Genomic DNA, 20,213 nt, shown 5'->3' with positions numbered 1-20,213 from the left:
ACTTTGTGCCACTCTGTAGATGAGAAGATTAAGGGTCATGAGGTTGCTGCTTGCCTGGGGTCACTTAACTACAGAGCAGTATAGGCCTGTCTGACTCCAAAGTCCAGGGTCTCAACCACTGGCTGTACTGCCTCCCCAAGAGTTGATTGGGATGGGCATAGACATTCTGGGCAGGAAGTGGTGCTAAAGGGAGAGAGAACAGCTTGAGCAAAGGTAAGGAGGTGGTTATAAACACGATGTTTGTGCACGACAGTGGAGATAGTGGCCGTATTTAACAGACACCCCATGTGAGGGATTTTGTGGGGAATAAAATTGGGTGACAAGAGGGTGGGGGAGTGGCAGATTATAGAGGGTCCTATAAATTTGCAGGACTTGATTTCACAGGCATGTATCTTGAAGAGAGACATGAAAGCAGTGTCTTAGAAAGGTTAGCCTAGCAGCAATACATGCAGGGTAGATTAGGGTAGAGACAAGACCCCTCTGGAGATGCCTGTATGTCCCAGTCCCAAAGCAGTGAAGCCTCTCTGTAATATGCTATGTTTAGGAGTTGGAGCAGTGAGAGGTTTTTTGGAATGGATTCTGGAACCTACAGCTTCTCTTTGACTTTTAATTGTAGAAACCAGAGGGAAGGCCTTCTTTTGAAGATCTGCTGCGCACAATAGATGAACTAGTTGAATGTGAAGAAACTTTTGGAAGATAAGTGATGTAACCAGTGGCTCCCAGATTCCAAAGTGCAAGGAAGGATGGGCACTTTGTGGCTTTTAATTTATTGAGCACTTGGACATGTAGATGGTTTTACTTGTAAAGTGGAAACACATAAAGAATTTGTTTCTAGACGGAATCTCCCAGAGTGTTTCCACTTAGAAACACTCTGTTGCCTTAGAAATGGTGATTAAAATCACTCATTTCTATTCATTCCTCAGGCACTTGAGTGACAGTTGTTTACCAGGCACTGTGTGTAGCCCCAGGGTTTGGCCATTTAGGGGTGCACACATGGGACCATGTTAACTGATGCCAGTTGAAGGCCAGGGTATTTGGGAAGGGGAAGGGTATTAGAGTCATGACCCAGCAACCCTTCTTTTTCCCTTTGACTTCTACAGAAATCTGGGCCTGAGACATTGTCTACAATTGGGTTCTAGATAAATCAGGAACCCACCTAAATAAGTACCCATCTTTTGTTTTGAAAACATCTCAGTTTTCAAGACTGCTCTTAGTATTACATGAACAATATTTGTATGCTGTATATATTGTAAATATATGTAATATATAAAGTTATATATTTATAAGAAACACGAGTTGTCTTTTAATTGAAACTTTTAATCCTGTAGTATATGAGCTCACCTTCTTAGGACTAGAGACTGTGCCTAACAGCTGTTAATTCATTTCCCCCTGAACATCAAATATACCTGAAGAGAAGAAAGTCTAGACTCTTCTATGAGTAACACCCCCTCCTCACTCAGGTAAATGTGTCTGGGGATGCCTGTCCAGCTTAACCACGTGCATTTGGCCTATGTAATCCTGCCCATGGTGGCCGCAGCTAATCAGAATCAGATGGAAAATTAAACTAGGTAATCTACTTCTAACCCTTAAGAATATTCCCTGGGGCACAGGCACTATAATTGCAAGTGCTGGGCTCTAGGGCAGAAGGATCAGGTGACGTTCACAACAAAGTTTGCCCCCACCTCACGCAGGGCCCAGAAGCACCCCAAGTTGTGGTGGAGGATCCAGGAAGCTACCAAGAGAAACAGTGAGCATGGTGTTCTGAGCTGGCTCCCGCACGTTTTTTAGGAGGCCTGGTTGGACTTGGGTTCCTGGATGGGTAGGACTGTTGTACCTCACAGGAGACCCTGCTGTCAAGACTCTGTGTGTGGATTTCTCACCCTTAGAAGCTCTACTAAGACATCAATGGAGTTAGGGCCTGCCTTTTTTCCTCGTGAGCACCAAGGAAAAGAAATTATCTTGGTTACGTGAGTGCCAGCGAAAAGAAACTATATCAGTCACCCAGAGACTGTTTATTGCCCAACACGTTATTCTTGCTATTGGTGGGGTAACTAGCTGAGGAAGACACAGTGCCTTCCCTTCAGGAGTTCCGTCTCCTCTGGAGGCTGCGATGGTCTCTCTGGAGCATTGGGTGAACACACAGACTGGCTGCTCTGGGCAGCACCTTCACTTTGACCCTGGAGAACCATTTCATTTCATCCTGGCCAGTCTAGAGTCTGTGCAGCAGGCAGTCCATCCACTGAAGGCTGTGTTTTTTCTTTTCCTGTGCCCCTTGTAATGGAAGAAAGTAAACTGCTTATTCTGAGCCTTATCACAATCTGCCACATTCCTTCTCATCTACCTGTTTAACCATACCCCCATGACAAAAACATGCACAACTTTTTTTTTAAGTTCCAGGGTACATGTGTAGGATGTGCAGGTTTGTTACATAGGTAAACGTGTGCCATGGTGGTTTGCTGCACCTATCAACTCATCACCTAGGTATGCATTAGTTATTTTTCCTGATATTAGCCTGATATATTTCCTGATATTAGCCTGGCATGCATTAGCTATTTTTCCTGATGCTCTCCCCTCATCTGCCCTCCCCCAAGAGGCCCCAGTGTGTGTTGTTCCCCTCCCTGTGTCCATGTGTTCTCATGGTTCAGCTCCCACTTATAAGTGAGAACATGTGGTGTTTGGTTTTCTGTTCCTGCATTACTTTGCTGAAGATAAAGGCTTCCAGCTCCATCCATGTGCCTGCAAAGGACATGATTTCATTCTGTATGGCTGCATAGTATTCCATGGTGCATTATGTACCACATTTTCTTTATCCAGCCTATCACTGATGGGCATTTTGGTTGCTAACCATGCACAACTTTTAACTGACTTGTAGCTTATTCAAGGAGTCGGTCCTGGCACACTCTACCTTACTATCACTATCAGCCTTTTCTCCTTCCTTCCTGACCTTCCCTCCTTCCCTCCTCCCATCCCATACTTCCTTTTTCACCTTGAGGAGCTATGGGAAGTACTAGGTGGTATGAAAGAGAGTGAGGAGAAGATAAGAGTCCCTACCCTAATGGTCAATGTATGCTTTTTATGGGAAAACAAGATAGATAGTACCTGGCAACATTTGTGAACATTTCCTTCAAAAAACTTTAAATATTTTTCACTAAGACTTAAAAAAAAAAGGTTTTATACGAAAGCATAACTAAGGCAGAAGGGGAAGTAAAAATAACAGTCATCACCCAGAATGCTAAGGAGACCCTAATCTAAACAGGAGATTGGAAGGGCAATGGGAATATGCTGTGTCTTCATTAAAGTTGTTCTGTTGCTCTCTGGGCTCGGACCTGGTTCGTGGCGAGATGGCCAAATGTACTAAGAAAGTTGGATCATCAGTAAATACGGGACCCGCTATGGGGCCTCCCGCCAGAAAATGGTGAAGAAAATTGAAATCAGCCAGCACACCAAGTACACTTGCTCTTTCTGTGGCAAAACCAAGATGAAGAGACGAGCTGTGGGGATCTGGCACTGTGGTTCCTGCATGAAGACAGTGGCTGGCAGTGCCTGGACATACAATACCACTTCCGCTGTCACGATAAAGTCCGCCATCAGAAGACTGAAGGAGTTGAAAGACCAGTAGATGCTCCTCTACTCTTTGAGACATCACTGGCCTATAATAAATGGGTTAATTTATGTAAAAAAAAAAAAAAAGTTGTTCTGTTAATTAGTTAACACATAGTTATGCTTTCCAGTGGGATGAAGTGAAACTCCCAAGTGTGTTTTGTATTGTTGGTGTTTTTATATTTCTCAGTCATCCCCCAATCACATTTTAGGGTTATTACTAGATTGACTTCGCCCAAATAAAGTATCTGCTGAGTGGGAGGATGGAACATTCTAAACTCAATATTCCAGAGCCTAGAATCTAATTGTTTCTGCCACTCAGAGTGTGGCCTTGGGGAAGTCCCTTATTCTGTCTGTGCCTCCATTTCCTTCCCAGTCCAGAGAGGGCAGTTTGACTTGATGATTTTAAAGGTGCCTTTTACCAAAATTTTGTGATTTCTTGAAAATGATGTTTGCGAGTCACCCACACCTTTGGGGATGAGAGACTAATAGCAGACACCCTCAGAGATTGGGATGGAGATTACTGAGCTTTCTTATATAGGCCATTGGTTGTCATTTATACTCTTCTGAGGTTTTCAGAACAGGAAAATAGGTGGGGTTAACTCTGCCCGTGAGAAACATCTTGAGTGAACTATGATTTCAGTTGAAAGATGTGTTTTTGTGAGTGGAGCACTGCAGAAGAACTGAAGACTGTTGTGTGCTCCCTGCAGAAGGGGCTGCCATGATCCTTTCCTCCTGTGAGTAAGATGAGCTTTCTCAATTTATTTTCGGGGCTTGTTCTGGACCTATTCTTCTTGAACAGCAGAGGATGTTTTTCTTTCTAAGGCACAGAGCTTGGGAACATTAAAAGGTAATTTCCTCAGATGTTGTGACAGAGTTTTGTTTCTTATTTAAAGAACCACGGTGGTGATGTAATTCTAATAAAGGTTCAGCATTGAGAACATAAATGAAAGAAAAACAAAAGAATGTCCAGGAATCTACATATGTGTGTGTAGAAATGCAATCAGTGTGAAGTACTTGTTTTTAGAATGAGACTGTAATGAACTTTGGACTGAAGGCCAGGAGACCAAATTCTAGTTCTGGATTTGCTCCAGCAGTGGTGGATCACAGTTGGCAACTTTATATATATATAAATACACACACAGACACAAATAAATATATTTAAGGCAAAAGGAAGAGAGGTTAAAACACAACTGTGTTTATCATGTAAACATATAGACTTACCCTTATTTTCACAGGAGTATTTATTCACAATTTTGTGTAGACATCCGTTATTGAGGACCTTTCCCAGGCAATTGAAATTTAGGCAAAACTGATTCTTACCTGCAGTCAGAGCCTGAGTAAAGGCAAAAATAAGAGTCAAAGTCATGAGTCTCCACATGGTTAAGAGTGTGAACATGGTCGAGTGTGAACACTGGCTTAAATGTCTCTTTCCCTCATATATAATATTACATATGAAGATGTTATTTTAATATTTTTATAGAATATAAGACCACCGTTAAAAATAAGTGCTAGTTTTAGGAGAACAGAGAAAGATTCCCTAGATGCTGTTATCTGTGAAGATCCTTGGTTTGAAAGAGCCGTGGGGATGCTTATAAATCCAAAGAAATTAGAATAAAAAGAAAAACAAGCAGAATAGTCTTCTAAATAAGAAGGCAGCCATCATATCAGAATTGCAATATCTTTGTTTCTTTATAAAGGTATTTATTGAGCACCTACCATGGGCCATGGTCTATACCAGTTCCTTTATATTCATTATCTGAAAGCTTCACTACAAACTGGCAAGGTGAAAATTGTTATTCTTATGTAGCCAATAAGAAAATAGTGCCTTTGAAAGTTTAAATCTCACCAAAAGCTCACATGGTTGTCACACTCAGGATTTAAGCATGAGACTTTTTTTTTTCTGAGACAGAGTCTTGCTCTGTCACCCAGGCTGGAGTGCAATGGCGTGATCTCAGCTCACTGTAAGTTCCACCTCCTGGGTTCAAGCAGTTCTCCTGCCTCAGCCTCCCGAGTAGCTGGGACTACAGGTGCACGCCACCATGCCTGGCTAATTTTTCTATTTTTAGTAGAGACAGGGTTTCACCATGTTGGCCAGGCTGGTCTCGAACTCCTGACCTCAAATGATTTACCTCAGCCTCCCAAAGTGCTGGGATTACAGGTGTGAGCCACCACACCTGGCCAAGCATGAGACTTGCCAGACTTGGGATTTAAGCGCTCTTCCTTTTGCCTTAAATATATATATATATAAAAAAATATATATACACACACACATATGTACACACATATATAAGTTTGTATATATAAATAAGCTCTCAAAGGGAGTGTGTGTATGTGTATGTGTATATTTGTATACATATAAATCTGCCAACCGTGATCCACAAATGCTGGACAAAATCCAGAACTAGAACTTTTGCCCAGGCGACTCCCTTTTTGGCCACCTTGCAACAAAATGTAAAGAAACAATAAACCTAAGAGGTGCTTTAAGAACTTTATTTTGGGAGTTGCTCAGTTTTGGAAATACTTGTTAATTTATCTCTAAGACTCAGAGGGCGTTATTTTGCAGATAAGGAAGGAAAATACTGTCTTTGATTTTAATACTAGATGATGATGGAACCAAGCTTCAACAAAGCTCAGTCATATCAGATTAAAGCAATCAAAGGCCAGCTAAAAAAAGTCAAGTTTTTACATTTCTGACTTTTAGGTGGCATTAAGGAAAAAATGATTGTAATTTTTAAATGTCATCTATTTAAGCCAAATCCCCTTACAGGAGCCAACAATTGTTTGTAGATTTTGTAAAAAAATAAATAAATAGACCACGTTATTCCAGTTGTGCTGACCTGAAAATAACTCGTAGTCTTCCATTCACGCAGATAAGAACAAGGCTCCTGTTAACAGAAATATAGGCCAAGCAGAGCAAAGCAGAAAAAGTGAAAAAGCAGCAACCTGTGTCCCCTGCCACCCCCACTGGCAAGACAAGCTCAACAGTGACTTAAGAATCTTTAAATGTTAAAAGCTGTGTGAGCATCTGCTCTTTATTTCCGTCAAGGTCAGAACTAAAGAAAATGCTGTAAATTAGAGCAGGAACGATTCGGTTATATATAAAATAAATCATTGTGAAGGTTGAGACAAGGATTTGATTGCCCAAGGGATTAAATAAGGGACTACCTATTGGCGGGGTATTTTGAGGATTATTCTCTCTGGCATGGCTTTGATGAAAGCTCACTCTCCTTTCCAGCGTCTGTTAATTTGATTTGATGATAAGAATCACCTGTTGTCTACTGTCAATTGCAGCTGAATGTGGCTACATTTTCTGCTGGGTAAAACAATGAGTGTTTACTGTTGACAAGGAGACAGCTAAGTGATGCCTCAAGATGTATTACTGTTAATAAAAAAAAAAGGTCCAGCCAAGATGATTGCTTAAGCCGAGGAGTTTGAGGTTGCAGTAAGCTGTGACCGCACCACTCCACTCCAATCTGGGTGGCAAAGTGAGACCCTGTCTCTTAAAAAAAAAAAAAAAAAAAAAAAAAAAAAAGTTTATGTGTTTGTTAGGGTCATTTGCCAAAAACGTTTGTTGTTTTAAGCATTGTCATAGAAGTCTGGCTTCAAAGGTTGCTATATGGTAGGAGAAGGTAATTGTGGAGCGTGGGATATTGATCATACTGATGGGAGATTTGGAGTGGGGTTTCAGGGCACTGCTCCAGTGAGATTCAGTTTGTGAAATGTACTTGGTATTGCCAGCATTTCCATCAACTCACAGTTGCCCTGAGAACAGATCCAGCCTAGGAGAATTATTTAAAGGACAGGGCAAGGGAGAATAGCTGGGGGCTTAAAAAGTTCACCTCTTAGCTCCCCTGTTTGCCTAATTTCTCTGCCTTTCTTTATTTACAACTTAGTAGAAAGAGTGGTTTCTAAGTCTTGGTGTGCCTGAAGCATGCCTTGGGTGCTATTAAAAGGCAAGTTTCTGGGTTCATCTCGATAACTGGATCTGTGGGTAAGGTAAGGACATTTTGGTCACACCGCCTTTCTTGGGCCTCTCTTTTCGGAGTCCTATCCTACTCCTTTTTGTATCTGATTCTCAGACCAACTTTGTTAGGTCAACACCTTCCATTATTACTATTATGAATATGAAGATAAGGAGGGTAGCTGTGGTAGGCAGCCTCTAAGATGGCCTGATGATATCTGCCTCCAGATATTCAGGCCCTTATGCAGTCCTCCTCCTTGAGTATGAATTGGACCTAGTACCTCACTTCTCGTGATTAGAATATGGTAAAGGTGATGGAATGTCACCTCTGAGACCAGGTTACAGAGGCTGCGGCTCCCATTCCTGCGATCTCAGGCTTTCTGCCTTCTGCATCGCTGGCTGCCTTGTTGGGAGCACTCTCAGGCAGCCCGTAGAGAATCCCCATCACGAGGAACTGAGGCACCATGGAATCCGCTTAGAAGTGTATTCTCCAGCTCTGGTTGGGCCCAGCTTGACTGCAACTACCTGAGAGATCTGGAGCCACGGGCACCCAGCTAAACCCTTCCAGAACTCCCGGCCCACAGAAAGTGTCAGATAAACGTTTTAAGTCATTAGGTCTCAGAATAATTTGTTTCCAACAATAGATAACTAAGTCTGTGACAAAAGCAGGAGGAGCCGCAGATTAAAAAAGAACTTGGCCACTTTGGCCACCCTTCTGCCTGGGGCTGGAATTTGATGCCCTTTCTGAAAAATAGGCTCAAGATTAAAATGGACACTAGATGTGTCTTTTCTTTTGTCTTTAAATCATTTCAGTTTTCCACTCCATCACTGCCTCAAGTGTCTGGTAATAACTGCAGCCACCTTTTGTAACTACTGCAGATCCCCCCATTACTCCTCTGTGGAGCCCCTCAGGCCAGCAGCGCCCGCACTTCCTGCCCACCAAGGGTCAGTGAGCAGCATGGCTTCCGGCCCAGTGCCAGCCACGCCCGTGCGCCTTGTGGCCGAGCGCTTCTTCACATCACAAGCTGGCTCGATGTCTTGGGTGTGATGTCTGCGAGCTTGTTATGAACTTTGAGCTCACAGAAAACAGTGTTCTAGGAAATACTGTTTTGAGATGTAGGGGAGGGGAGAGGTTGTGGGCAAGGTGCCTGTAAAGTCCAACTCACATCAGCCTCTTCTGAGAAAGAAAGAAAAATTGCCTCATAGACCAAACAAGGGTTTGGGTGGCTGCTGTCCGTGCCTGGGGGGGTTGCCCTGGCGGAAGCTGAGAAACAGATGAGCGGTCATCTTCAGGAAGATTCTGCCTTTCCTTATAGCACCTTTTACTCCCAGAAACCATTATCTTCCCTGGTGCCTGGGACCCCCATCCAGCTTCCCAGGCTTCTAGAATCTCCTTGCCCCACACAGCACCCCTTCAGGCCATAGACGAGTCAAGCACCACTCTTCCACTCAAATTGACCAGTTTGTTGTCCCATTAGCTAGGTACTTGTTTTCTCTTAGTTGCCAATGACTCACCTAAAGTAGTTATCCTCCCTTCTTTAAGGTCTCACCGGCAGTATAATGTCAAAAAAACAGAACAGTCGAGGTCTAATACAAATTACTTATTTTATTCCTACATTTAGAAAAACTAACATCTCTGGAGACCATCACTTAGAAGAATGGACATTTTAGTATCAAAAGAAAAAGTGTACACCCGTGCAAACACAGACACAGGATCACTTCACACCCCAAATGCATAAAGGTTATAAACTCAGAATAAAGGATACGTTTCTAAATTGAATAAACATTTACGTGAAAAACTCAATGTCCCAATTTTATTATTTTCCCCTCTCCTTGGTGTGGGGTCTTGGTTTGGTGTCTAACTCCAAACCAAGAAGTCTAACTCCAACTTGGAAGCCTTTTCTAACTCCTGTTCAGAGGTAGAAATCCATGCTATAGCCAAGCTAGTTACGTGTCACATTCCCCGGATAACATGGGTTAATGTGGCTAAAACGTGCCTATCTTCAAAAGGCCCTTAAGAAATGGATGTAGTGGGGCCGGGCACAGTGGTTCACGCCTGTAATCCCAGCACTTTGGGAGGCCGAGGCCAGCAGATCACGAGGTCAGGAGATCGAGACTATCCTGGCTAACACGGTGAAACGCCATCTCTACTCAAAATACAAAAAAAAATTAGCTGGGTGTGGTGGCGGGCGCCTGTACTCCCAGCTACTCAGGAGGCTGAGGCAGGAGAATGGCGTGAACCTGGGAGCAGAGGTTGCAGTGAGTCGAGATAGCGCCACTGCATTCCAGCCTGGGGGACAGAGCGAGACTCTGTCTCAAAAAAAAAAAAAAAAAAAAAAAAAAAAGAAAAAAGAAAAAAAAGAAAAGAAAAGAAATGGATGTAGTGGTGGGCATTTATGGCAGAGTAATGAGGAAGTTTGGCCTTTCTGTAAATTTCTGAAAGAAAAAAAAAGGGATACTTTGCAGCAAACTTATAGAATCAGCTCTGGTCACCCAGAGCCATTTTTCCAAAACTACAAGTTTTCAAGGCTTCCCGACTCACCACAGCCTATCAACTGCAAAAGCTGCCGGTATCAGACATTCCTCATCTTAAAACCACAATCTGGAGTGCCTGGGTTGGTCGACAAGCCTGGTCTTTGGGTTAAGGCAGCTCTTGAAACAGCTAGTTTCAAGCCATGTTTTTAAATACAAATCATTAGCCATGTGCCAGTTATTATGATGACCAAATTCAGTAGGAATGCATTTCACTCAAGGCACTGATTCAAAACGAAACCCCAACATCGGAAATGCCAGGGGATGAACTGGAGGTGATGATGTAAACTTCAAAACATTAGACACGAGGAAGCGACAGCGGCTTTGCTTCCCGCGCAGCCTGGGCCCCACAGCTCTTCACATCTGTTCCTTTGTCCTCTTCAGAGGTGACCTTAGGAACTGTTCTGAGAAGGGGCGCTTCTCACTCTTGCTTTCTTCCAGTGCCCCCTGGTGGAAACCTATTTCCAATCAGCCCAGCTGTTGCCACCCAGGAACCTCTGGGGGTGGAAAGAATACCAATAGGAGCCTATCCCAGAGGACAGAGGGGCACAAATCCTTCCCAGGAAAAAACAAATACCAAGGATGGCAGGTCCAACTGCCTACCCCGTGACAGACGTTCCGTTTTCTAAAGGTCACAGAGATTACATCTGATGCGATGCCCTTTTTCTGATTTGCTGGCCTGAGGCTCATTATGAGAGATATTTGCCGAGGAATAAGAAATAGATGAAAAGAACAGCGCAGATGTAAGCATGGGAGAGGAAGCTCAGCTCCTTCAGTGATAATCTTCAAGCCTGAATATATTATTTCCACATTTCCTTCCAGCAGGCAAATAGTCATTGCCTATCTCTGGGGCATTTTTGTCGCTCTGGCAAAGGCCCTTGATATGCACGAGTTCCAGCCTAAGTTGGGAATTTGCTAATAGCTCATGGGCTTTCTCTCTGCAGATTAATAGGCAAAACAATGCAAAGAATGGCTTCTGTAATCACAGAATGCCTGTGGAAAGGCGTGCTCTACTTACTTACTGGGAACACCTGTGCTGCTGTAAATTGAAAATGATCATGCATCGAATACTCCTTGATACACGCATTGGGATGAATTTTGGCCCAACACTTCAATCTGTAAATAAAGATGCCTGCTGTCTTGGAAAGTCATGCCAAGCAAGGGAACACTAGGGAGCTGTTTGGCTTTCATGGTGTGATTTTTTTCTCGCAATGATTATTTATGGGGCAGCAAGTCTGCTGGGTAGAGGATGGAACCACAAACAAGGCAGTGGTTTGCCTTTCTGCTCACCACTGTTCTTGGTCTTTGGGGAAAATTAAATAAAATTGGGTGGTAATTAAAGCAGTGGTAGGTTAAGTCTGTACCTTTCTTTAAAGGCCATTGTCTTTGCTATTGAATCGGGAAACATAAGAATTTTTGAAAATATTTTCTCCTAAATTCCAGGCTGCAGAAGAAACCAAGGGGAATATTATCAGGTGTGGCCATGTGTTGTGAGGTCAGGGAGCTGGGGGAGTCCTTTCTCTAGTCCCAGATACTCCTGCCTGCTGACTGATACCAGCAATTTCTCTTTCAAAGTTCTTGACCTGGCCAGGTGTGGTGGCTCACTCCTGTAATCCCAGCAGTTTGGGAGGACGAAGAGGGCAGATCACTTGAGGTCGAGAGTTTGAGACTAGCTTGGCCAATGTGGTGAAATCCTATCTCTACTAAAAATACCAAAAAATTGAGCCGTGTATGGTGGAGCATGCCTGTAGTCCCAGCTACTTGGGAGACTGAAGCAGGAGAATCGCTTGAACCTGGTAGGTGGAGGTTGCAGTGAGCCGAGATCATGCTACTGTACTCTAGCCTGGGTGACAGAGCAACACTCTATCTCAAACAAAACAAAACACACACACACACACACACACAAAGTTCTTGACACTTGAACAAGGTGGTTCTCCAAAATGTAACTACTCACAGCCTAACATTGACCAGAAGCCTTATCAATAACATAAATGTTGATCAACACATATTTTGTATGTTATGTGTATCATACACTGTATTCTTATAATAAAGTAAGCTAGAGAAAAGAAAAGCTTTAAGAAAGTCATAAGGAAGAGAAAATAGATTTACTATTCATGAAGTGAAAGTGGCTTATGATAAATGCCTTCATCCTCATCATCTTCATGTTGAATAGTCTGAGAAAGAGGATTAAGAGGAGGAGTTGGTCTTACTATTTCAGGGGTGACAGAGGCAGAAGAAAATCTTCATGTAAATGTTTATACCATGTTTTTCAAGGGTCAAACTATTTAAATTTCATGTGTTGTGATGGTTAACTTTATGGGTCAACATGGCTGGGCCACAGTGCCCAGATATTTGGTCAAACATTATTCTGGATGTTTCTGTGAAGGTACTTTTTGGATGAGATTAACATTTAAATCGGTGGACTTGGACTAAAGTGGGTCACCCTCCATCATGTGGATGGGCCTCATCCACAGTTGAAGGCCTTAATGAAAGTCAGACCTCCCTGAGCAAGGAGGACTTCTGCCAGCAGACCACCTTTGGCCTCAAACTGCAACTCTTCTCTCACTCTTCAGCTTGCCAGCCTACCCTGTTACATTTTGGACTTGCCAGTTTCCACAACTACCTGAGCCAGTTCCTTAAGAGAAACCTCTCTCTGTGTTCACCCTGACTGTTACAAATGTCATGCTTACAAACATGTACACGCCTCTGCACTGCAGTAAGCATGACATTGCTGAAGCTCTGCAGTACAGCATGTTTACTATTTAACATTGTGTCAGTCATTTATACCTTACTGAGAAAAAGTGTGAGAGCCTCTCCTGAGGCCTGCTTTGATAGCAGGGAGACAGAGTCAGTCTCCTGGGGTCCTGAATGGGGGAAACACCTGCCTTTGAGTCAGGGGTGGAGTTGGCTCAGAAGAGAGGAGTTGGAGCTGAAGATTCACTTTGGTTTACTCAGTCTTCTTCCTCCATTTTGTCTTCAGAGGGAAAAACCATACCTGCTCCTGTTTGGTTACCTTAAATGTATTTTGTGAGTACCCAATAAATAGTTGCTGAATGAGTTCTAGGGAACTGGTTGGGGGACAAAGTGGTAAAGTAACTGAGAGTAGCTGGTATGTTCTAGCGATGTTTGCCTCTGTGATCTTATTTAATCTTCTCATCCACAAGGATAGTCTTATTGTGATGCTCATGGACTCTGGGCTTGACGTCTGGCTCAGCTGCTTTTTATGTGACTGGATAAATGGCTGAAGCTCTCTGTTCCTCTGTTTCTTTAAGATGGGATTCATAATGTTAGTATAGTGAGTAAGTTAGCATAGCATAGTATAGTAAGATCTTAGTATATCTGTCATGCCTGGCATATGGTAAAGGCTATGTTGGTAGAAGTGGGAAAACCCTTTCTTAGAAGACAGCTTTTATTACCTACATTTTCTAGATTTGATTGCCCAAAATCACACTGTTACTCCAAGAAAAGGGAGCAGTGATTTGACTGCATGTCTGCCTGATACTAAAGCCTGCTGAACCCCATATTTTCTTTTAATACAGAAAAGAAAAAACAAACACATTTGAATGCCAGAGAGTTTTTAATAATTTCATTTGGCATCTCATGGTTTGGTACTTTATTTTGGATAAGGATTTATTTAAAAATATACGTCTGGAATGAAAGGTTAGACTTATGAGCCACCACAAATGCTGGCTAAAGCTCTGGAAGCTCAGTCTTCACCCCTTTGTCATTCCACTCAGTCAAAAGGTCACGATCAAGTTGTCTTTCTCTGTGGCCAGCATCACACTGTGAAATACTGGGTGATAAGATGAATGAGTGGAAAAAAAAAAGAGCTCAGATATAATGTAAGGGTGTTGATATTGGTTGGGTCTTATTTAACAGCTATTTATTGAGTTCTTGTTATGTGCCAGGCACTGATGCCAGAAGCTGGGGAGAAGACAAAAAAAATTAAAAATAAAAAAAAGGATAAGATGCAGTCCCTGAGACTGAGAAGCTTGCAGTCTGGTCCAGTGTCTCTGCTGGGGTTGATTTTGTCCCCAGCGAACATTTGGCAATGCCTGGAAACACTTGGGTTTCCACAATTGGAAGGTGGTGGTGGTGTGGGTGTTAGAAGGGAGAGGGCTGTGTTGCTGCTGGCATCTAGTGCATAAAGCCCAGAGATGCCCTAAATATTCAGTGGTACACAAGACAGCTCCCCACAATAAAGAATGATCCTGTCTAAAATGTTGATACTGGTGAGATTGAGAAGCCCTGTGAGAGATGACGCCTACATAGAGAAACTTAAATGACCATCTCAGGTGGTACCTAACTAGGAGCCACAGGGCAGGACTGACCATAGGTGCTTTGGGAACTGAAAGGAAGAGTAGATGGGAGTGGATTGCAATGTAAGTCTTCCTTTCCAGGTTGGAGGCAGAGATGCACAATGTGTCTGTGAGAACAGAGCAAGCGGAAGAAGCTAGTGCAGCGGGAATTGGTGAAAGCTAAAGCAGTTAGGGTGAGGTCACTTATGGAAGATCTTGAAAGTGGGGGAAGATATAATGCTGAAGATGAAGAGCAGTTGGCTGAGGCAGGCTTTTAGGGAAATGGGTATATAGGGTGAATTGAAGGAGACAGCTCGAAGCAGAGACTCTAGATTTAGATTCAAATCCTGGCTCCCTGCTTACTAGCCCTTTATTGGTAAGGAGTAACCTCTCTGATTCAGATTCCTCATCTGTAAAGTGGCATCTACTTCACAGGGTCATTGTGAGGACTAAGTGAATTAATGCCAAATTACAGGTATGAGTTGATGAGGACTTAGCCTGGCTTATTGGAAGGGTGTATAAGAAAGAAAAAGCCAAGCCCTGTGAACAGATTGATAGATTGATGGCAGATTGAATACAAAGGGTAGGGCTCAGGAAGAATCTAAGTTTTCTATGGTGGACTCATTCACAGACATGGGAAGATCGGAAAGGGGAAGCGACAGAACGGTTTTCCTACTGGGGATAGTGAGGAAGATGATAAATCTTGTTGGGGAAAAGGTAAGACAGAGGCCAAATTGGGGAAATAAAAATCCTTTTGTATCTATCACTAAAAGTTATGTACATGTAGAAAGCTATCAATCATAGAATGGGTACCTAATTATCAAATCACAGGCCTATTTGGTTTTCTGAGTTTTTCCTTTTCTTTATAAATTTAAGTTTTGAAATATTTCAAGCATACAGAAAAAAGTAGAGAATAACATAACATGCTAGTGATTACTCAAGAATAAGGTGGCCATTATATACACTTTCGGGCTTTGATGATAATAAATAATTTGTTTATATTAAAACAGAAGGCTACATAGATGATCAGAGCTCATCTTGCTGGACCATTTTCCAATGGCTTCTAGGCTGAGAACTGATTGCTTTGCTTGGCCTGTGGCCAAGTTGTTCTCTAGCTTCAGTATCTATCAAGCCCCCCTACTACATAGACTCCCAAGGTCTTATCTTCCTTTATTTCAAGGACTTTTATGACTGAGTTATTCCTCTCTGGTCATACTGTTCACCACTTCCAATTGAACCTGCTTGTTCTGTTCCAAATACCATTTGCAAATTCCCACTAGGAATGAATCAAGACGGGTACATCCTCTGAGCAAGCCTATAATTTTGATGCTCTTTCAAACATATTTATTCATTTATTCATTCACTGAAAAAATATTTATTGAGCATTCATTGTGTCAAAAAGTGTTCTAGCCTCTTGGGATATAACAATTGTGAACAAAATAGACAAAGGTGCTTGTTTACATACTAGTGAGGGAGACAAACAGTAAAGAAAAAAAGGTAAATAAATTGCACAGCATGTTAGAACATGAGAAATGCACCAAAAAAGAAAGAAAAAGTAGAGCAGAGTGAGGAACCTTAAAGGAAGTACAGATAGGCATAATAACAAATCAGAGAGCTATTCACTTAGAAGATGAGGTTTGAGCAAAGACTTGGAGGGATTGGAGGGAGTTGAAAATGGAGGGAGGAGTGCTCTCGAAAAAACAAAAGCCAAGAATCTCTGGTGAGAGCAGGCCCTATGGCTCCAGCAGCAGCATCGGGGTGTGGCTGAGCGAGGTGATCAGGAGCTTATTGCAGAGGAGATGAGAGGCAACAGGAGGCCAGATCATGGAACATTTTATAGGCTCTTGTGGGACATGTAGCTATAACCCCGAGTGAAATGGGGAGCTATTGTGGGGTTCTCAGACAAGGAGCAACATGATCTGACTTAAGAGTTAAATTAATTACTCTGGCTGCTGTGCTGAGAATAAAGCATAGTGGGAGGAGAAGAAGCAGGAAGAAGTTGGGAGGCTTTTGGTGTGAGCCAGGTGAGGTGATGGTGGCTTATCCATGGTGGTGACGGATGAGATGGGGAAAGCAATAAGTGTGTGTGTGTGTGTGTGTGTGTGTTTTAAATTGTGTTGAAATAGATATATATATATGTATCAAAAATTTGCCATTTTAACCATATTTGAGTGTACAGTTCAGCAGCATTAAGTACATTCACATTGTTGTAAACCATAACTATTCTCTATCTCCAAAATTTTTTCATCATCCCAAATGAAAACTCTTGAGTAAACAGTTTTCTATATCCACAGGGTCCACATTCCTGGGTTCAACCAGCTGTTGAAAAAAAAATTTGAAAAAAAAAGGATGGTTGCGTCTGTATTTAACATGTACACACATTTTTTCTTGTCATTATTTCCTAAACAATATAGTGTAACAATGATTTACATAGCATTTACATTGTATTAGGTATTATAAGTAATCCAGAGATGACTTAAAGTATATGTGAGGAAGTGTGTAGGTTATATGCAAATATTACATCATTTTATATAAGGATCTCAAGCATCTGTGGATTTTTATATCTGTTGGGGGATCTGGAACCAGTCTCCCATGGACACTGGGGAAGACTATATTTTTTAAAGGCACAATCAGCATACTTTCTTGATAAATTGGCCTGGGTGTGAGAGAGAGAGAGGCGTCAAGGGTGACTAAGATTATTTACCTGAGCAACTGGAAAGACAGAATTGCTTTTGACAAGATGGAGAAGGGTGACAGAACCCGTTTGGGGAGGGAGGAAGTAAAAGAGTTCAGATTTCATCTCCTGTTTACTTGAGGTATCTACTAGACATCCAAGTGGAGAATTTGAGAATGCATTTGGGTAGGTGAGTCTGGAGTTAATTAGAACTGGGCTAGATGTGTACATTTGGATGTCATCAGTTGATAGATGGTTTTTAAGCTGCAGGAGGGAATGGGATAATCAAAAGAGTGAATAAGACAAAGAAAAGAAGAAATCAAATGCTTTGCAGGAAATCTAGCATTATTAAGAGGTCAGGGAGGTAGAGAACAAAGCAGCAAAAGAGACTGACAAGGAGCAAAGCCAAGGGATGTGGTACCAATGCTGCCAAGAGAGAGGTTCAGTAAGAGGAGGACTTAGAGTTGACCATTGGACTTAGTGGTGCATGGGTCACTGGCGACCTTAACAAGAGCAGTATTTTTTTTAGAAGTGGTAGAGATGACAGCCTGACTGTAGTGGAAGGAGAGCAGTTGGAGACAGCAAGTAAAGAGCCTTATTTCTAGGGCCGGAGGACTGGCTCACGCCTGTAATCCCAGGACTTTGGGAGGCCTAGGTGGGCAGATCACTTGAGATCAGGAGTTTGAGACCAGCCTGGCCAACATGGTGAAACCCCATCTCTACTAAAAATACAAAAATTAGCCGGGCGTGGTGGCAGGTGCATGTAATCCCAGGTATTCTGGAGGCTGAGGCAGGAGAATTGCTTGGACCTGGGATCCAGAGGTTGCAGTGAGCCAAGATGGCACCACTTGCACTCCAGTCTGGATGACAGAGCAAGAGTCGGTCTCAACCAAAAAAAAAAAAAAAAAAAAAAAAAAAAGAGAGAGAGACTTATTTCTAGATTTTACAATAAATAGGCAGCAAATCAATGAAGGAAATAAGATCACGAGAAGTTTGTTCTGTTTTTAATCGCTGAAGTAACTACGCACGTGTGCATGTGTCTGTGTGTGTGTGTGTGTGTATGCTGATGATCCAGTAGAGAGGGAAAAAATGGTGATATAGGAGAAGAAGGGAGTATTTTTTAAATTTTGAATTTGAATACCTCCAAGTGGGCTTGGTCACAACATTTTGCCACAGTCTACACTCTATTCTGACCTACTTCATTCATTTATGTAACCAACATTTAGTTTTGCATCCTCTGGCCTGGATAGATACAGATCTATTTGGGGCTCTAAAACAACACTGGAATAAATTGGTTAGAATGTAAACGAGACCCATTCCTGCCAAAGTCCTTAAGTGCTAACGCACCCTCTCTTCGAAGAGTGATTTTTTGCAGTTTGCTCATCCCAGCAGACACAGCAGATGAAAATGGACAGTCAGAAGTAGCTGAAATCCAAACACCAAAGAATATGATATAGTGCAGATTCTTGGGAATTAGTAATTTATTTTATTTTTGTCTCCAGAAGTAAGTCTTTGGGTGGACCATGGAAAATGAGTGATTTCTGGGTGCAGGAAAAGGAAGAGAGAAATGAAAGAAAAGGAAGAGAGAAATCAGAGGGGAGCAATGAAACAGCAGTGGGTGCAAAGGTGAGTCCTTGCCTGGGCTTGGACTTGAACTGTATGTCCAGGGTAGAGAAGAGAGATTTCCCATTAGACCATCAGTGTGTCAATGGCTCAACAACTGAGCAATGGTGATGTCCAAATCAGAGAAAGGTAAGTCACAGATGTATGAATGTAGGTTTGGAAGATCAACTTCTTTGATAGGAAAGGAACTAGTATGTATTGATAATGTGTAGGAATTGAATTTTGCAGCCAGCCTCCAAAATGGCTCAGTGTTCCCCACCTTTTAATAATCATTCCTCTCCATCCTAAACTCTATCTTAGAAACAAAAATCTGCAAGGTTAGTTCAACGTCCTCCTAAACCCTCTGGTTCTAATTGGATTACACCTACTGGGAACCCTGGAATGAAGTTGTAGTGAGGTTGTTTTGTCCCTAAACAGCAGATCATTCACCTCCTCAAAGTGATCTCTGCCCTACTTTACTCTCTCTCCCCATCCTGGTCTTTTTGAACCTAGGGATGGTGACAGTTCTACTACTGCTGGACCTGGGTTCCTGTATATCTTTTGTGGTTTTCACTCCTTTGTAATTAGTCCCTTTATAAATAACCCTTTCAAAGTTAATCTAAATATGTCATGTTTTCTCTTGTATCAGAAGTAGCTCTAGGAAGCAGATTCAGAGTTGGGTCTGGGATTTATTTGGTCATATATTTAGAGGTCCAGAGATACCCTCTGCTGGAGAAATAACTCAGTTATCAATTAATCAAATTGTCATTGGTACTGCTTGGGATAAAGGGCAAAGAGAGGGCAAGATGCTGGCTTTATGGCGTTTCAGGAAAGCCCCAATAAAACTGCAGCACAAACCCTTAGGAATATTTTCCATCTAAAAAGCAGCTCCTGACTTGCTACTGGTAAAGACTAAATGCTTAATCATAGATCATCAAATATTTATGTGATTCAAGCTGCTTATCATGAGCTGTGTGTTATCTGATTCAATGGACTATGAAATTGGTCATGCATACTTGTTTTCTATCCTAATACAGAAGTGGCATATGTGAAAATGGGCCCTAGTAGATCCAGAAGCTTCAAGAAAGCTTCATAAGCATGCAACATCTATTCACATTGTACCTGCTCTTTCTGCTTCTACTTCAACTCACACCAGTGGCCTCTTGGGTAGTTCTCCAACAGCTTATGGGAGAAAAATTTCTGGTTTGATTTGCTGGAAGATCTGCGTCATAAATGTATACCAACAGGAAACAGCCATTGTACTACAGCCTCATTCAGAGGTAGCCTGATAGATAGTGTTGAAATAAAGTCCTCCCAGAACTTCAGGAAACACGTAAGTTTATTCACTTCATTAGGAAAAGAGATAGTCGGAGACATTGATCTACCTTGATTCACGGGCAATGGTAAAAACAAATCAGTCTGCCAATGGGAACTTGGAAGGAACAAAATTGGAAGATAGGTGACAAGGAGATCTTGGGGAAAGGAATGTGGTTGAATTTCTTAAAACGGGGACAGAATAGGAAGATATAACCAGAGACTGACA

General features: G+C 42.2%; 2 protein-coding genes and 1 pseudogene across 13 annotated transcripts in view; all 3 read left to right on the top strand.

The window, feature by feature from the left end:
• TEC (tec protein tyrosine kinase) overlaps nt 1–3,690 on the top strand; it is a 137,724-nt gene extending 134,034 nt beyond the window's left edge. For 2 of the 3 annotated variants that reach the window (XM_045392340.3, XM_005554845.5), the window contains one exon: nt 617–3,690. In XM_045392340.3, coding sequence (XP_045248275.1) covers nt 617–700 — 84 coding nt within the window. In that variant the 3' untranslated portion in view covers nt 701–3,690. The remainder of the gene's footprint in view (nt 1–616) is intronic. The other variant, XR_010586809.2, reaches the window with a different exon arrangement.
• On the top strand, nt 3,342–3,690 carry LOC102132917 (large ribosomal subunit protein eL43-like; annotated as a pseudogene).
• Nucleotides 3,691–4,241: 551 nt separating this feature from the next.
• TXK (TXK tyrosine kinase) overlaps nt 4,242–20,213 on the top strand; it is a 79,428-nt gene continuing 63,456 nt past the window's right edge. For 9 of the 10 annotated variants that reach the window (XR_012434817.1, XR_012434816.1, XR_012434814.1 and 6 more), the window contains exon 1: nt 4,242–4,337. Coding sequence is in view for 1 of the 10 variants with exons in the window: in XM_005554841.5 (XP_005554898.2) it covers nt 4,322–4,337 (16 nt within the window). In the remaining 9 variants the exon portion in view is untranslated. Of the gene's footprint in view, nt 4,338–4,458; nt 18,695–20,213 lie in introns of those variants that run through there. The other variant, XM_074039737.1, reaches the window with a different exon arrangement.

Source organism: Macaca fascicularis, chromosome 5 (genome assembly GCF_037993035.2).
Source record: "Macaca fascicularis isolate 582-1 chromosome 5, T2T-MFA8v1.1".
Classification (NCBI taxonomy): domain Eukaryota; kingdom Metazoa; phylum Chordata; class Mammalia; order Primates; family Cercopithecidae; genus Macaca; species Macaca fascicularis.
This window is presented reverse-complemented; position numbering and strand designations above follow the sequence as displayed.